This window comes from Corvus brachyrhynchos, unplaced genomic scaffold, assembly GCF_000691975.1.
Source record: "Corvus brachyrhynchos isolate BGI_N302 unplaced genomic scaffold, ASM69197v1 scaffold97, whole genome shotgun sequence".
NCBI lineage: Eukaryota > Metazoa > Chordata > Aves > Passeriformes > Corvidae > Corvus > Corvus brachyrhynchos.
Window position 1 is genome coordinate 7,054,630 of NW_008239758.1, and position 10,639 is coordinate 7,065,268.

The 10,639-nt window shown below is 50.4% G+C and overlaps 1 protein-coding gene across 1 annotated transcript in view; it reads left to right on the forward strand.

Moving 5' to 3' along the window:
• Window positions 1-207: 207 nt before the first annotated feature.
• The window catches only part of ST8SIA2 (ST8 alpha-N-acetyl-neuraminide alpha-2,8-sialyltransferase 2), a gene marked incomplete at its 5' end in the record, with an annotated part of 17,202 nt that continues 6,770 nt past the window's right edge, over window positions 208-10,639 (forward strand). The window contains 4 exons of the mRNA XM_017742559.1: window positions 208-332; window positions 2,186-2,314; window positions 2,848-3,105; window positions 5,258-5,551. Of these exons, the coding sequence (XP_017598048.1) occupies window positions 208-332; window positions 2,186-2,314; window positions 2,848-3,105; window positions 5,258-5,551 (806 nt within the window). The remainder of the gene's footprint in view (window positions 333-2,185; window positions 2,315-2,847; window positions 3,106-5,257; window positions 5,552-10,639) is intronic.

Sequence of the window (10,639 nt, forward strand, 5' to 3'; positions counted from 1 at the left end):
TAAGATCACACAGGTATTATTAATTGGGGTGGCTCGGGGCGTTCTTTGCCAGAATGATGACACGGTCACAGCAGGGCGGTGGTGACAATGGATGAAAAGCCCTTCAGAGGCATCAGGACATCTCCCTTCTGGATGGGGTGGGACACAGGTGGCATGGCAGCGGCAGTGCCTCTGCTCAGAGCCCTTCAGAGCAGGATCTCTTGACTGTTGAACAATGCTTGGCAAAAAGGAGCTGGATTTATAAATAATGCATTTCCTTTGTCTTGCAGGAGTTCTGGAGGCAGAGGTACAATCAGATCAGCTGTGAACAGCTTACATAGCAAATCTAATAGGTTTGTAAATTAGATTTTGTGTTCATTTGTTTTTGCTGTAAGGCAGCTATTAATCTGCTTCTCCTCTTTGCTGGATAGTGCTGTTCTTATTTGGCAAATGTATCTGTTTCTTTTCACTTCTGCTTTGCATTTTCTTAATCATTTCTCCCCTTCCTTCTTCCAGCTCAGTGCAATAATCGTTTGCAAATAACCAAGGATCTGGAAGTTGCGGTGATTGAGAGAATGAGAGTTACTTATTGTGAAAATAAGTCAGTGATAGAGTTGCTATTTTCCATAGTTTTAAGTGCTATTAGAGGAGAGATCAGTGTGTTTAGGATCAGAACTCCATTCAGTTTTATTGCAGTGCATCCCTCCATGGCAGAGTCATTCCCTGGCATCCCAGTGCCATTCAGTGTCCCTCTGTGTTCTTTTTACAATGATTCCCTGTCAGCCCAGCATTGCCAAGTGGCACGTTTGAACAGCTTAGTGACACCATGCAAGAAAGAGTGATATCATTCTGTGATGATGTCACCACCTGTGATCAAAACACAGAAAATGGACAAAACCAAAAAAATCATAGTTATTCCCAGGATTGCTTTACCCTACTTCCACTATGATTTTTGACACCTTCTAGGTAAGCTTTCCAAGACATGAGTGATGCAGCAAAATGCAAGAAGCAAACAAATCCAACAGACTGGCAGCCTCTGGAGAGGTACTGTACACACACACACACACCAGGACCCTGGCAGCCAGCATTTATAAACACATTTCCTTGCCTTTTTGAAACATTATACAGTGTGAGCCACTGTGTGTCCTGGGGAGCTCTTTCCGTGGGCTGGAGATACAATCCCAGGAGCTGGATGCTTGTCCATGAGCCTGGGCCACCACCTCTGCCCCATCTCTCACTCTGCTCCCTCCTTGGGGTTTACATGCTTTATACAAATGCATTTATTTACAAAGCATTTCCCAGCTAGAAAAAGCCCTTTGCAGTAGAGAGGGAGATCCCCTTTAGCTGATAGCAAGTGCTTTGGCTGTGTATTTTTCAGAGTGCTCTGAAGTGTGAAGGCTTTTTCAGGGCTGCAGAGACACACACAGCTTCTTGATGAGATGCTTGGCTTTTTTTTTGGAGGGCAGCTGGCTGGAACCAAATATTTGGAGGCTCCTTCAACTCATGCAGTTTGATTTAAATGGCACAGAGGTGCTGGGGCTGATTTGCTTCTTAGAGCAGGGATTAAACTCTGGGGTCTCCCAGTGATCATCTCTGGCTGCTGCTCCTTTCTTGGTCTGGAACAGGTGATAGGGATGCCAGCCTGCCCCTCTTTAGTACAGGATGCTCACAGCCCAGTCTCACAAGCAGCACCCAGCAGCTCAGCTGAATTAATTTGGGTGAAGAGAGGGTTGCTCCTCTCTGACGAGGATTTTTATCTTCTCCAGGAGCTGACCTGGCTCCTCTTTGGGATGTCCGTATGTGACCACAAGGCAACAGCACAGCAGCCTTGGCTAGGAAGTTTCTTGGTGAATTTTGGGGGCATTGGGGTGTGTTGTCTGCAAGTGCCCATCCGTCAGCCTGTCAGTGTGTGGGTTTTTGTGCATGCCTTCCTGCAGCTCAGTGTGTAATAGTGTGTTTTCTGTGGAGCTGTGCCTGGCTGTCAGTCTGTGTTCGTGGAAGCAAGCGGGTGTTTAAGGACCTCTGTCTGCCTCCTTGAGAGTAGCAGAATACGAACAGGCTTTCAGTTCTTGTTTAGCTAATAACTACAATTTTGCTTTTCTGGTGAAGTTTGAATTCCAGCAGCCAGAGCTGAAGATGGTGATTAGAAGTGCCATTGGGATGCTAACGGATTCTGTCTCCCTCTCCCCGACTTTCTTTTCTCTAGAGCTGAAGTAGTAATAAATGACTCCTCGTCTCCAGCTGTTGTTGACAGAAGTAATGAAAGCATTAAGCACAACATTAAACCAGCCTCATCCAAATGGAGACACAACCAGACACTCTCTTTGAAGATCAGGTACTGGTAATTACCTATAGGACAAGAGACAGATTTGGTCCTCTCCGGTGCAAGCTGGCAAATTGCCTCCGTGTATCATCTAAAGAAGTCAAGGAAGAAATAAAAAGACTTATCTCCTGCTGAGCTAGGCTTCATATCTGTAAGCAATCGCTTGGAAATGAATTCCCAGCTGAACCAGCTGGCCTGGCAACGACGAAACAAGGAGCACTTGAGCCCCTGTTCCTCAGGGCAAGTGGAATTTATGTGTGCAGGTGATGGGTCACAGAGGGAAGGAGACCTTCTTCCCCGGGTAAACTTAGGGACCCTCAGTAATGATGGGCTGACTACGGGACCCTGCCCCGGGCAGGAATGAGTGGAGAGAGAGCAGGCAGCGAGATGGAGATATCCTTTTGTAAGCTGAGTGTAAGGAGAGCATTGGTCAGAGGGACAGGCCAGAGAGTGAGAGCAGCCAGGAGGCAAGAGCTCATCTTATGTCTCTCACCCAAGTTCTCTGTACCTCACCTGATAAGGCTGTTTTCTTCCCTTTCCCTCAGGAAACAGATCTTGAAGTTCCTGGATGCAGAGAAGGACATTTCAGTGCTGAAGGGGACGCTGAAGCCGGGGGACATCATCCACTACGTGTTTGACAGGGACAGCACCATGAACGTCTCACAGAACCTGTACGAGCTGCTGCCCCGCACCTCTCCCCTCAAGGGCAAGCAGTTCCCCACCTGTGCCATCGTGGGCAACTCGGGGGTGCTGCTCAGCAGCGGCTGCGGCCCCGAGATCGACGCTCACAGCTTCGTCATAAGGTATGAGGGGACTGCTCCCTGCAGCACAGAGCAGCCACGGGGGCCTCAATGCCTTTGGAGCAGTGCAAGGGGCTGCGGTCCTGGTCACCTGGGGGAGCACGGCCTCACAGTCCCATAGAGTTCACTGATGCGAGTGTCCTGCTGCAAACCCTTCCACTCATCTATCTCCAAGTGCTCCCCATGTGTTCTTGCAAGTGCACCTCATCTCTTCTCATGGTGCACCATTAACCCCCCACAACCTCCTCTTCTCTCAGGTTTGCCCTCTTGCAAACAAACCCTAACCCCAACCCCATCCTGGGCTCTCACAAACCTGATTCTTCCCCAAATCACTTCCACCCTTGAGTACAGGATGCACCACACGATGCCCTGTGTCCCCTCTGTCCCCACCACTGCTGTCCCTGCGGCTGCACTGCCCCAAGGACCTGCAGCAGCACATCCTGAGCCCTGCTGGGACACACCAAATTCACTACTGGAGGTGTCTGAAGTGGAGAGGAGGAGCTCCTGCCCTCCCAGCCCGCTGCCCCTGTTAGCTGAGAGGCTGTGGAATCCACGAATGATTTATGTATGTGTAGACATTTGTTTTCTGGTGAGTCTATTATGAGGACAGGCCAATCCATCAGCAGCTCACAGAGGCGGTGCTGGTGTGACGTGGGAATGAGGATATGTCACCTCTGCACCCTGCTCACACCCTGCTGCTCCAGCTGCCTGGCTGCTGGCAGCTCCAGCCCCTCCACAGGGGACAGAGCGTTTTCCTCAAGTGGAACACGAGTGAGCAGAGGGATAAACTGCTTATTGTGGTCTGGCAAAGTTTAGTGAGGGGCATTCGTGTCAGGCAGCAAAATTGCAGGAGAAAAGCTTTTCTGGATGTGAGGATGGGGATTTTGAGTGACTTCTCCGCAGCCATGTGCTAGTGCAGGTCTGGCACAGACACACTTCCCACCTTAGGTTGTCTAAGCCACTCCTGGAACCTGCATTTCCTGAGGAAGATTTGCTCCATCCAGGCAGCCTTTTCAGCAGGGTTGGCAGTGACCAGTGGTTGGGTCTGTGTCCAGGATACAGGTCCAATGTTTATTTTCAGTGAATTTACTCCTGCAATGAGTCCATCAAAGGGCCCCCATGCCAGCAGCTGGATTTTCTCCCCACCATTCCCTTAATTTCCCCGTCTGTAAAGTAGAGAAAACAGTAATAATGGCTGATTATCAAGGCAGATGGTTAGGATGCAATTCCTGCTCGTTAAATACTGTAACTTCACTGTCAAACACCACAGCAGAGCACTCAGTGTGCAAACACATGGGTACCCTCTGGTTTTTGGATGCTGGGGGAGCATCTCTCTGCATCCCCCCGTCAGCTGGCTCCCGGTGCCATTTGCCCTGTGCCATGTGTGTGGCACAGACACAGATTACCCTCCTCAAGGAGCTGTAGGAAACCACTCTCTAACAAGGGTGATTGGCTGGCAGTTTGTCCCACAGGCCCTCAGCCCTCATGCTGGTGTGACACAGGAGCTCATGGCCCATGGCCCATGTCCACATGTACACCCTGAGAGGAGGCACCACTGAACACCACAGAAAGAGGTGTTTTTTGAGGGTCACAGCCTCCAGGCAGCCAGGCCCTGTGGTGACCGTGTCCTAGCATCCCCCTCCTGCTGGTGTCATTATCACCACCGGTGCCACCAGGTCTGCTGTTTGCAGAGACTCGCCAGGAGGAGAAAAGGCATTTGGGAGAATGTTACTCCAGCAGGGCTGGAATCAAGAGGCAAGCACGTTCCTTGAGTGGAAAAGGCTGTTCTGTCTCAAATCTGCCATGGGAGCAAAGACTGGAGGTTTGTTGCTGATGTTATTTTTGAGCGGCACCAGAAGAGCTGCTGCTTGCTACAAACCACTGACGAGGCACCACAGTTATGGCTGACATTAGCCTTGTCCCAGAGGGGCACATGTGCACATGCCATCATGCCGAGGGATGGGGGCCTGAGATGGAGACAGCTCATCATCACCGATTTATTGCTGAGAATCATTTTCCCTCCTCTTCCTCCCAAAAGCGAGGGCAGATGGGCACATTGTCACCAGCCCTGGCTTTTGGCATCACACCCCCCTCGTGCCTGTCACTGCCCTCTCTCAGTCCACTGAACAGGGCTGTTGGGTGTTTCCCCTTGCAGGTGCAACCTGGCCCCTGTCCAGGAGTACTCTCAGGACGTGGGCATGAAGACAGACCTGGTGACCATGAACCCCTCGGTGATCCAACGCGCCTTCGAGGACCTGGTGAACGAGACCTGGAGGGAGAAGCTGCTGCAGCGCCTGCACAGCCTCAACGGCAGCATCCTCTGGATCCCAGCCTTCATGGCCAAGGGGGGCAAGGAGCGAGTAGAGTGGGTGAATGAGCTCATCCTGAAGCACCACATCAACGTCAGGACTGCCTACCCCTCGCTGCGCCTGCTGCACGCTGTCCGAGGGTGAGAGCCTCTCTGGTGTGCTCTGAGCCAGGGTTTCCTGAGCTGGAGAGAGATCCTTGGGTTTGTGCTGGAGGAAAACAGTGCAAGTTGTTTCTGCAGACCCTGAGGAGTGGTGCATGGTCTCTAGATAAGAACTGGAGACCACCTTGTGAACAGGGACTCCGCACTGTGCTCTTTGAGTGTGAAGGCTTTTAGCAATATCCAAGCCTCAGTCTTCCAGCTTTCCTGGGGTGTCACTGTAACTCCCCAGCCTGTGGTTAGGGCTTCCCCTAGAGAAACGTGTGCACTGAGCTAGCAATGAGATTGGTCACCTTGTGCTTGAGTGGCACATACAAGTCTCACGCAGGTCCTCAAGGCAGGGAGCTCATGTACCAGCCTGGCTGGGAGGGGAGTGATGTGCTCTGGTCCTGCTGATCAGATTAACAGGACCAGGTGGTGGTGGTTTGCTGTGAGGGAATGAAGGGATCTTTCTGCTCTCTGCTTGCATCTTCAGGTGTACAGGAGACACAGGTATGGTGGGGATGGGGAGGGTATAAAGAAGAGAGAGCCCCAGGGTGAGACTTCCATGTAAATAACTTAGGAATGGGGTAGGCTTCTGCTTCAGTGCTTTATTTCTCTAGGAAGACTGTGATTCCTTAGGCATTTAGAGAGTTCAGGCAGACTGTGACTTTTGCTGGAGTTGACTTATGACAGTAGTTGTCCTCTGATCCTGACTAGACCCTGTTAGTCTCACAGGATGGGAATTTCCATGTGTAGCTGGTGCTCCCACTTCTAAGCCCCAGCATGAATGTTCCTTGATTTCTTTGAGCACTGCTCCCCTACACCTCTGAGCCTGAGCTCTGTGGGTCAGTGAGTCCCTGCTGAATGTTGCCTGTCCCACCTCAGGTTGTGTGTCAGTGCTGGGGGTGGGTAGGAGAGAGGTTTTGGGGTCATTTCCACAAGGAGCAAGCCCAAGGAGGCTCCAGGGCAGCCTGGGAGGTCTGGGAGGAGTGGAGTGGTGCCTCACAGGCAACAGTAATGAGCAAGTACCACATCTGCCCCAAGTGCCTGTGTTAGAAGCTTCTCTGGGCCAGAGAGGCATCTCATAGAAAACACTGGCTTTGAGGTAAAGAAAGAGAAGGAAATAATACCACAACTCACAGAAAGGGAAGACAGGAAGAAAAAAAAAATCCCACAACCCAAATTCGGAGCTATTTCTAGCTGTAATTGACTTACTTTCATCTGTCAAAATAGAATTAAGCTCCTGTAATAAGCCCTCTAAATCAACAGGCTGCTAATCCTGTGCTGGCAACCATTCCCAGTACCAGAAAGTTCCCATAGGAAGCTTTGCAGAGGAGTTGGCAAGGGTTGGGCATCACTTTCCCATAGGAGAGGAGGATGCCTCCACAAGCCCAGCTGCTGAGCTTATCTTCCAACTCACAGCATCGTCCTGGCCTTTCTGTGTCACAGCCCTGCGGTCCAGCTGGACTGGCTGGCACACTGCTTGTCCCTGTGCAGCTCCAGCAGGGCAATGTTGGAGCCACCACTTGTGGCTGGCAGTTCCTGCCTGGCTGGAGGAGATGCAGGGATTTGGGGAGGAGCCCAGGGGTTCAGTGCTGTCTCGTGCATGGAGCAGTGCACCCGCTCTCTGCCATGGCTTGGAGCAGTGCCTTCTTTTTTCATGTGTTTTAGTGTAACCATGGACTTTACTGGGGTCCTGTGCAAGGAATGTGGGTTTGGGCTTCTCAAAACCCCCTGGGGCTCAGGGGGGATGCAACCAGTCAGACCAAGCAAGTGAAGTGAGCTGGTGGTGTTGGGGATGAATATGGCACCAGCACGTGGCTGGACAGGGGCTGATGCTGATGGCAAACTCCAAGGTCCTGGCTGGAAATACAGCCAAGACCTGTCCCTTGGGCTGGTCACCATGCTGGGGGCACTGGAGAAGGTGGCTCCTGGCAGCACTAATTCAATTATAACCACAGAGGCCAGTGCTAATCCTCGTCAGGAATTGCCCTCTAAGCCAAGGGAGCTGTTGCCTGACCTGCCCTTCTGCTCTCACACTTATCAGCAAGGATGCCTACTAATTAGCAATTAATCTAATGAAACCTGCAGCCCCCTCAGAAAGCCAGAATTGATGGGAGCACTTCAACACTGACCCAGTGTGTTGTGGCCTGGCCCAGGAGCTCGAAGAGGGATCACCTGGGGCTGGGGGGCAAAGGGCTGTGCAGTTCTGGGGGAAGGCTGGAGTCAGTGTTAACCCTTTCCTTGGTGCAGCCTCCTCAGGTTTGGACTGGGGTGGATTTGAGAGTGATTCAGGCAGAATTGAATGAACTGGGCACAGCTGAGGGACGTGGCTGATGCTCCTGGTGCTGTATAGGAAGTCTCTCAGGTACCAGTAGCGTTGTCTTGACCATCTGCTCAGGGTAATTGACAATATGTGGTTTGGGGTGAAGGAGTCCTTCCTCAGGTCAGACTGACCAGAAGCACTAGGAGTTTGCTTATTCATCTTCTGTGACGCTGTCCAATTCCTGTAATCATCCCATATTTTTGCTTTATGAGGGATATGGTCTCCAACAACATCCTCTGTCTCCAGCTCTCTCTGTGCCAGTGCAGAGCACTACACTTTTGTTTGACAGATCTGAGATTTGTGAAACAAATACATTTTGTGGCATGTGGTGTGCAGCAGAGAGTCAATAATCCACAAAGCCCCACAGCACATCCCTCTGTGCTGCAGTGGGCTGCTGTTGCAGAGATGTCCCATCTTCTCCCTTTTTGGATAAAACTACCTTTTATCATCTACCCTGAGTTGATTTGGAAGTCACAAAGGAATGAGAAATGAGGGAGGTCTTTCAGCTAAGGCACCCCTTTATATTTTTTTTTCCCAAGGAATAGCACTTTCTACAAAGGCTGACATCTCAGCCAATTTCAATTTGGCCACAGAAGTGTTTCCTTTTCTTTCTCCACTACCAGCAAAACACATTTGTGAGCCCTTGACTCCTCCTTGAACCCCAGTATTTATTGTCCTGCTCTGCTTTCCCTCAAACCAAAACGCATTTCAGTGGCAATTGAGCCACTTTTTTTTTCGTTTTCCCTATAATTTTCAGTGGGCATTTGTATAGGGTGCACTGCTGAGATAAGTAAAAAGCATTTGGTTTTGTTGTCCTTAACGGCATCATTTGAGACATCACCTTTCTAGCTGTGAGAGTGCTTTAAATGTTTGCTGATACCTTTTTGTGTTGTTGATTCTGGGTAATCAGTGCAATAGGACAGAGACTCTTCTCACACGGTTCAACTCACACCAGGAGGGGAGAGAGCCTTCAGCATTCCAATGGAGGAGCTCAGAAGGAAGCACAGTCACCCCTGGGGATGAAGAGGGGAGTTGTTTGGTGGCAGGAGCCAGCTCCTGGGGACAGTGTTGTGTGTTTCAGGGTGTGTGTGCAATTCCATAAAATGTCTCCTGAGCGATTCATCTGGTGAGCCCCGTGCTCCTCACCTGTCTGGGGAGCAAGCAAGCCCCTTATTAGTTGCCTGTTAGTGTGTCCAAAAAACCTTGTAATCCCTACTGCCAAGCAGCTTTCGTTAGAGAAATAACATGAAGTGCAGGAAGAGAGGGAAAATAATTGTGTCTGGAGGTTTGTCTGTCACTCCTTGCAGCGAATTCATGGGCACGTTTCACTTTGTCTAATCTGGTCTAGCATTTCTCACTGTGTCCATCACAAGGATCTCTTGGCAGTAACCAATTCCAATCCCATAAGATTTTGTTAAGGGCTTCTTGAGAGGAAAACAAAATTAAAAATCAATAAACCTCGCAGCTCCTTGGCTTGGTCTCCCATTACTTTTAAGATCCAAACAGCTGTGACAGTTGGCGAGCACTTGTCAGGACAGTGATGGCCTTGCCCAGGGCCCAGGGTGCCACATGCACTCAGTAGTGCAGCCTGACAGGCCACAAGGTGCATTCATCTTTGCCTTGGATGTCTGCCTGGGCCCTCACACCCAAACAGGTTCGCTGAGTTTTCAGGGCACGATGCCTTTCCCATCCATCAGCCGTGGTGGAAACCTTCACCTGGTCCCTCCTTGCCTTGTGACCCCATTATGCCACATCCATTCCATTATGCCACATCCGTTCCAGCATCCTCTGCCTCACTTGCAGCCACACAGGATGTGTGCAGATGATTGTCCTGATGTGTTGCTTTGACTGAACCCTTTTGCATCCGTCCGCAGCCTCTCCTTTTCTCTACACGTCAAACCTAAGCTCCTGCTTTTCCTTTCTGCAGCCCTCCCAGCTCAGCTTTTCTCGCCCTCTGTCTCAAGATCAGTTCTGCTGTGTCCAGCAGTGTCTGGCCAGCACCACCTACTTGTGGGTTTTCTAATCCAGCTACTTCATGCTTCCTCCCTTACGGTGTTTCATGTGTACAGGGGCTCCTCTGAAATACCTGCTCTGGGGTCCTGGGCCTCAAAGCCCTTCCCCTGTGGCCCCACAGATGGTTTAAGGACAGTGGTCCCATGCTCAGCTGAGGGAAGATGTCCAAAGGGTGTAGGGGAAGAAAACAGCCATTCACAAGTGTGTGATTGGGCTGGGATATAGGGGGAACACCCCTTTTAGCTATGTGTGGGTTAGATCTGTGCATATCCCATAAAGAAATCCTTGAGTGAGCTATTATTCTCACCCCTTCTGCACTTAAGACACGTTGAACCCAAGCTGTGGTGTGTCTGCCCTGGGGCCCCAAGAGAGTTAATTTGTTCCTGTTAATCAGGAAGATTTAGTCTTTTTCAAAAGAAGTGAAGGGGCATAGAAAGGAAAGGTGAAAGAAATAAGGTTATTCTCAATTATTTTCCTTTAGTGTTTGTTTGGAAATGCTTTAACTTGAGGGTGTTGAGTACCATGTGTGTTTGAAAGGGCATCGCAGAGCTCAGGACCTGGCAGAGAAGAGAGTTTTTTATCTGTGGCTCAGAGTTGATTTGCTTGTGCTAAGTCACCAAAACCAGAGCCAGTCCCACATGGATCCAGTCTGGACAAGGAGGCTGGGTTTGGTGTTTGGGCTTTGCCCAGCCTGCGGATAAAGCCTGACTGACACCAGATCCAGTTTTTGGAGTCAGTGTTTGCTTCTG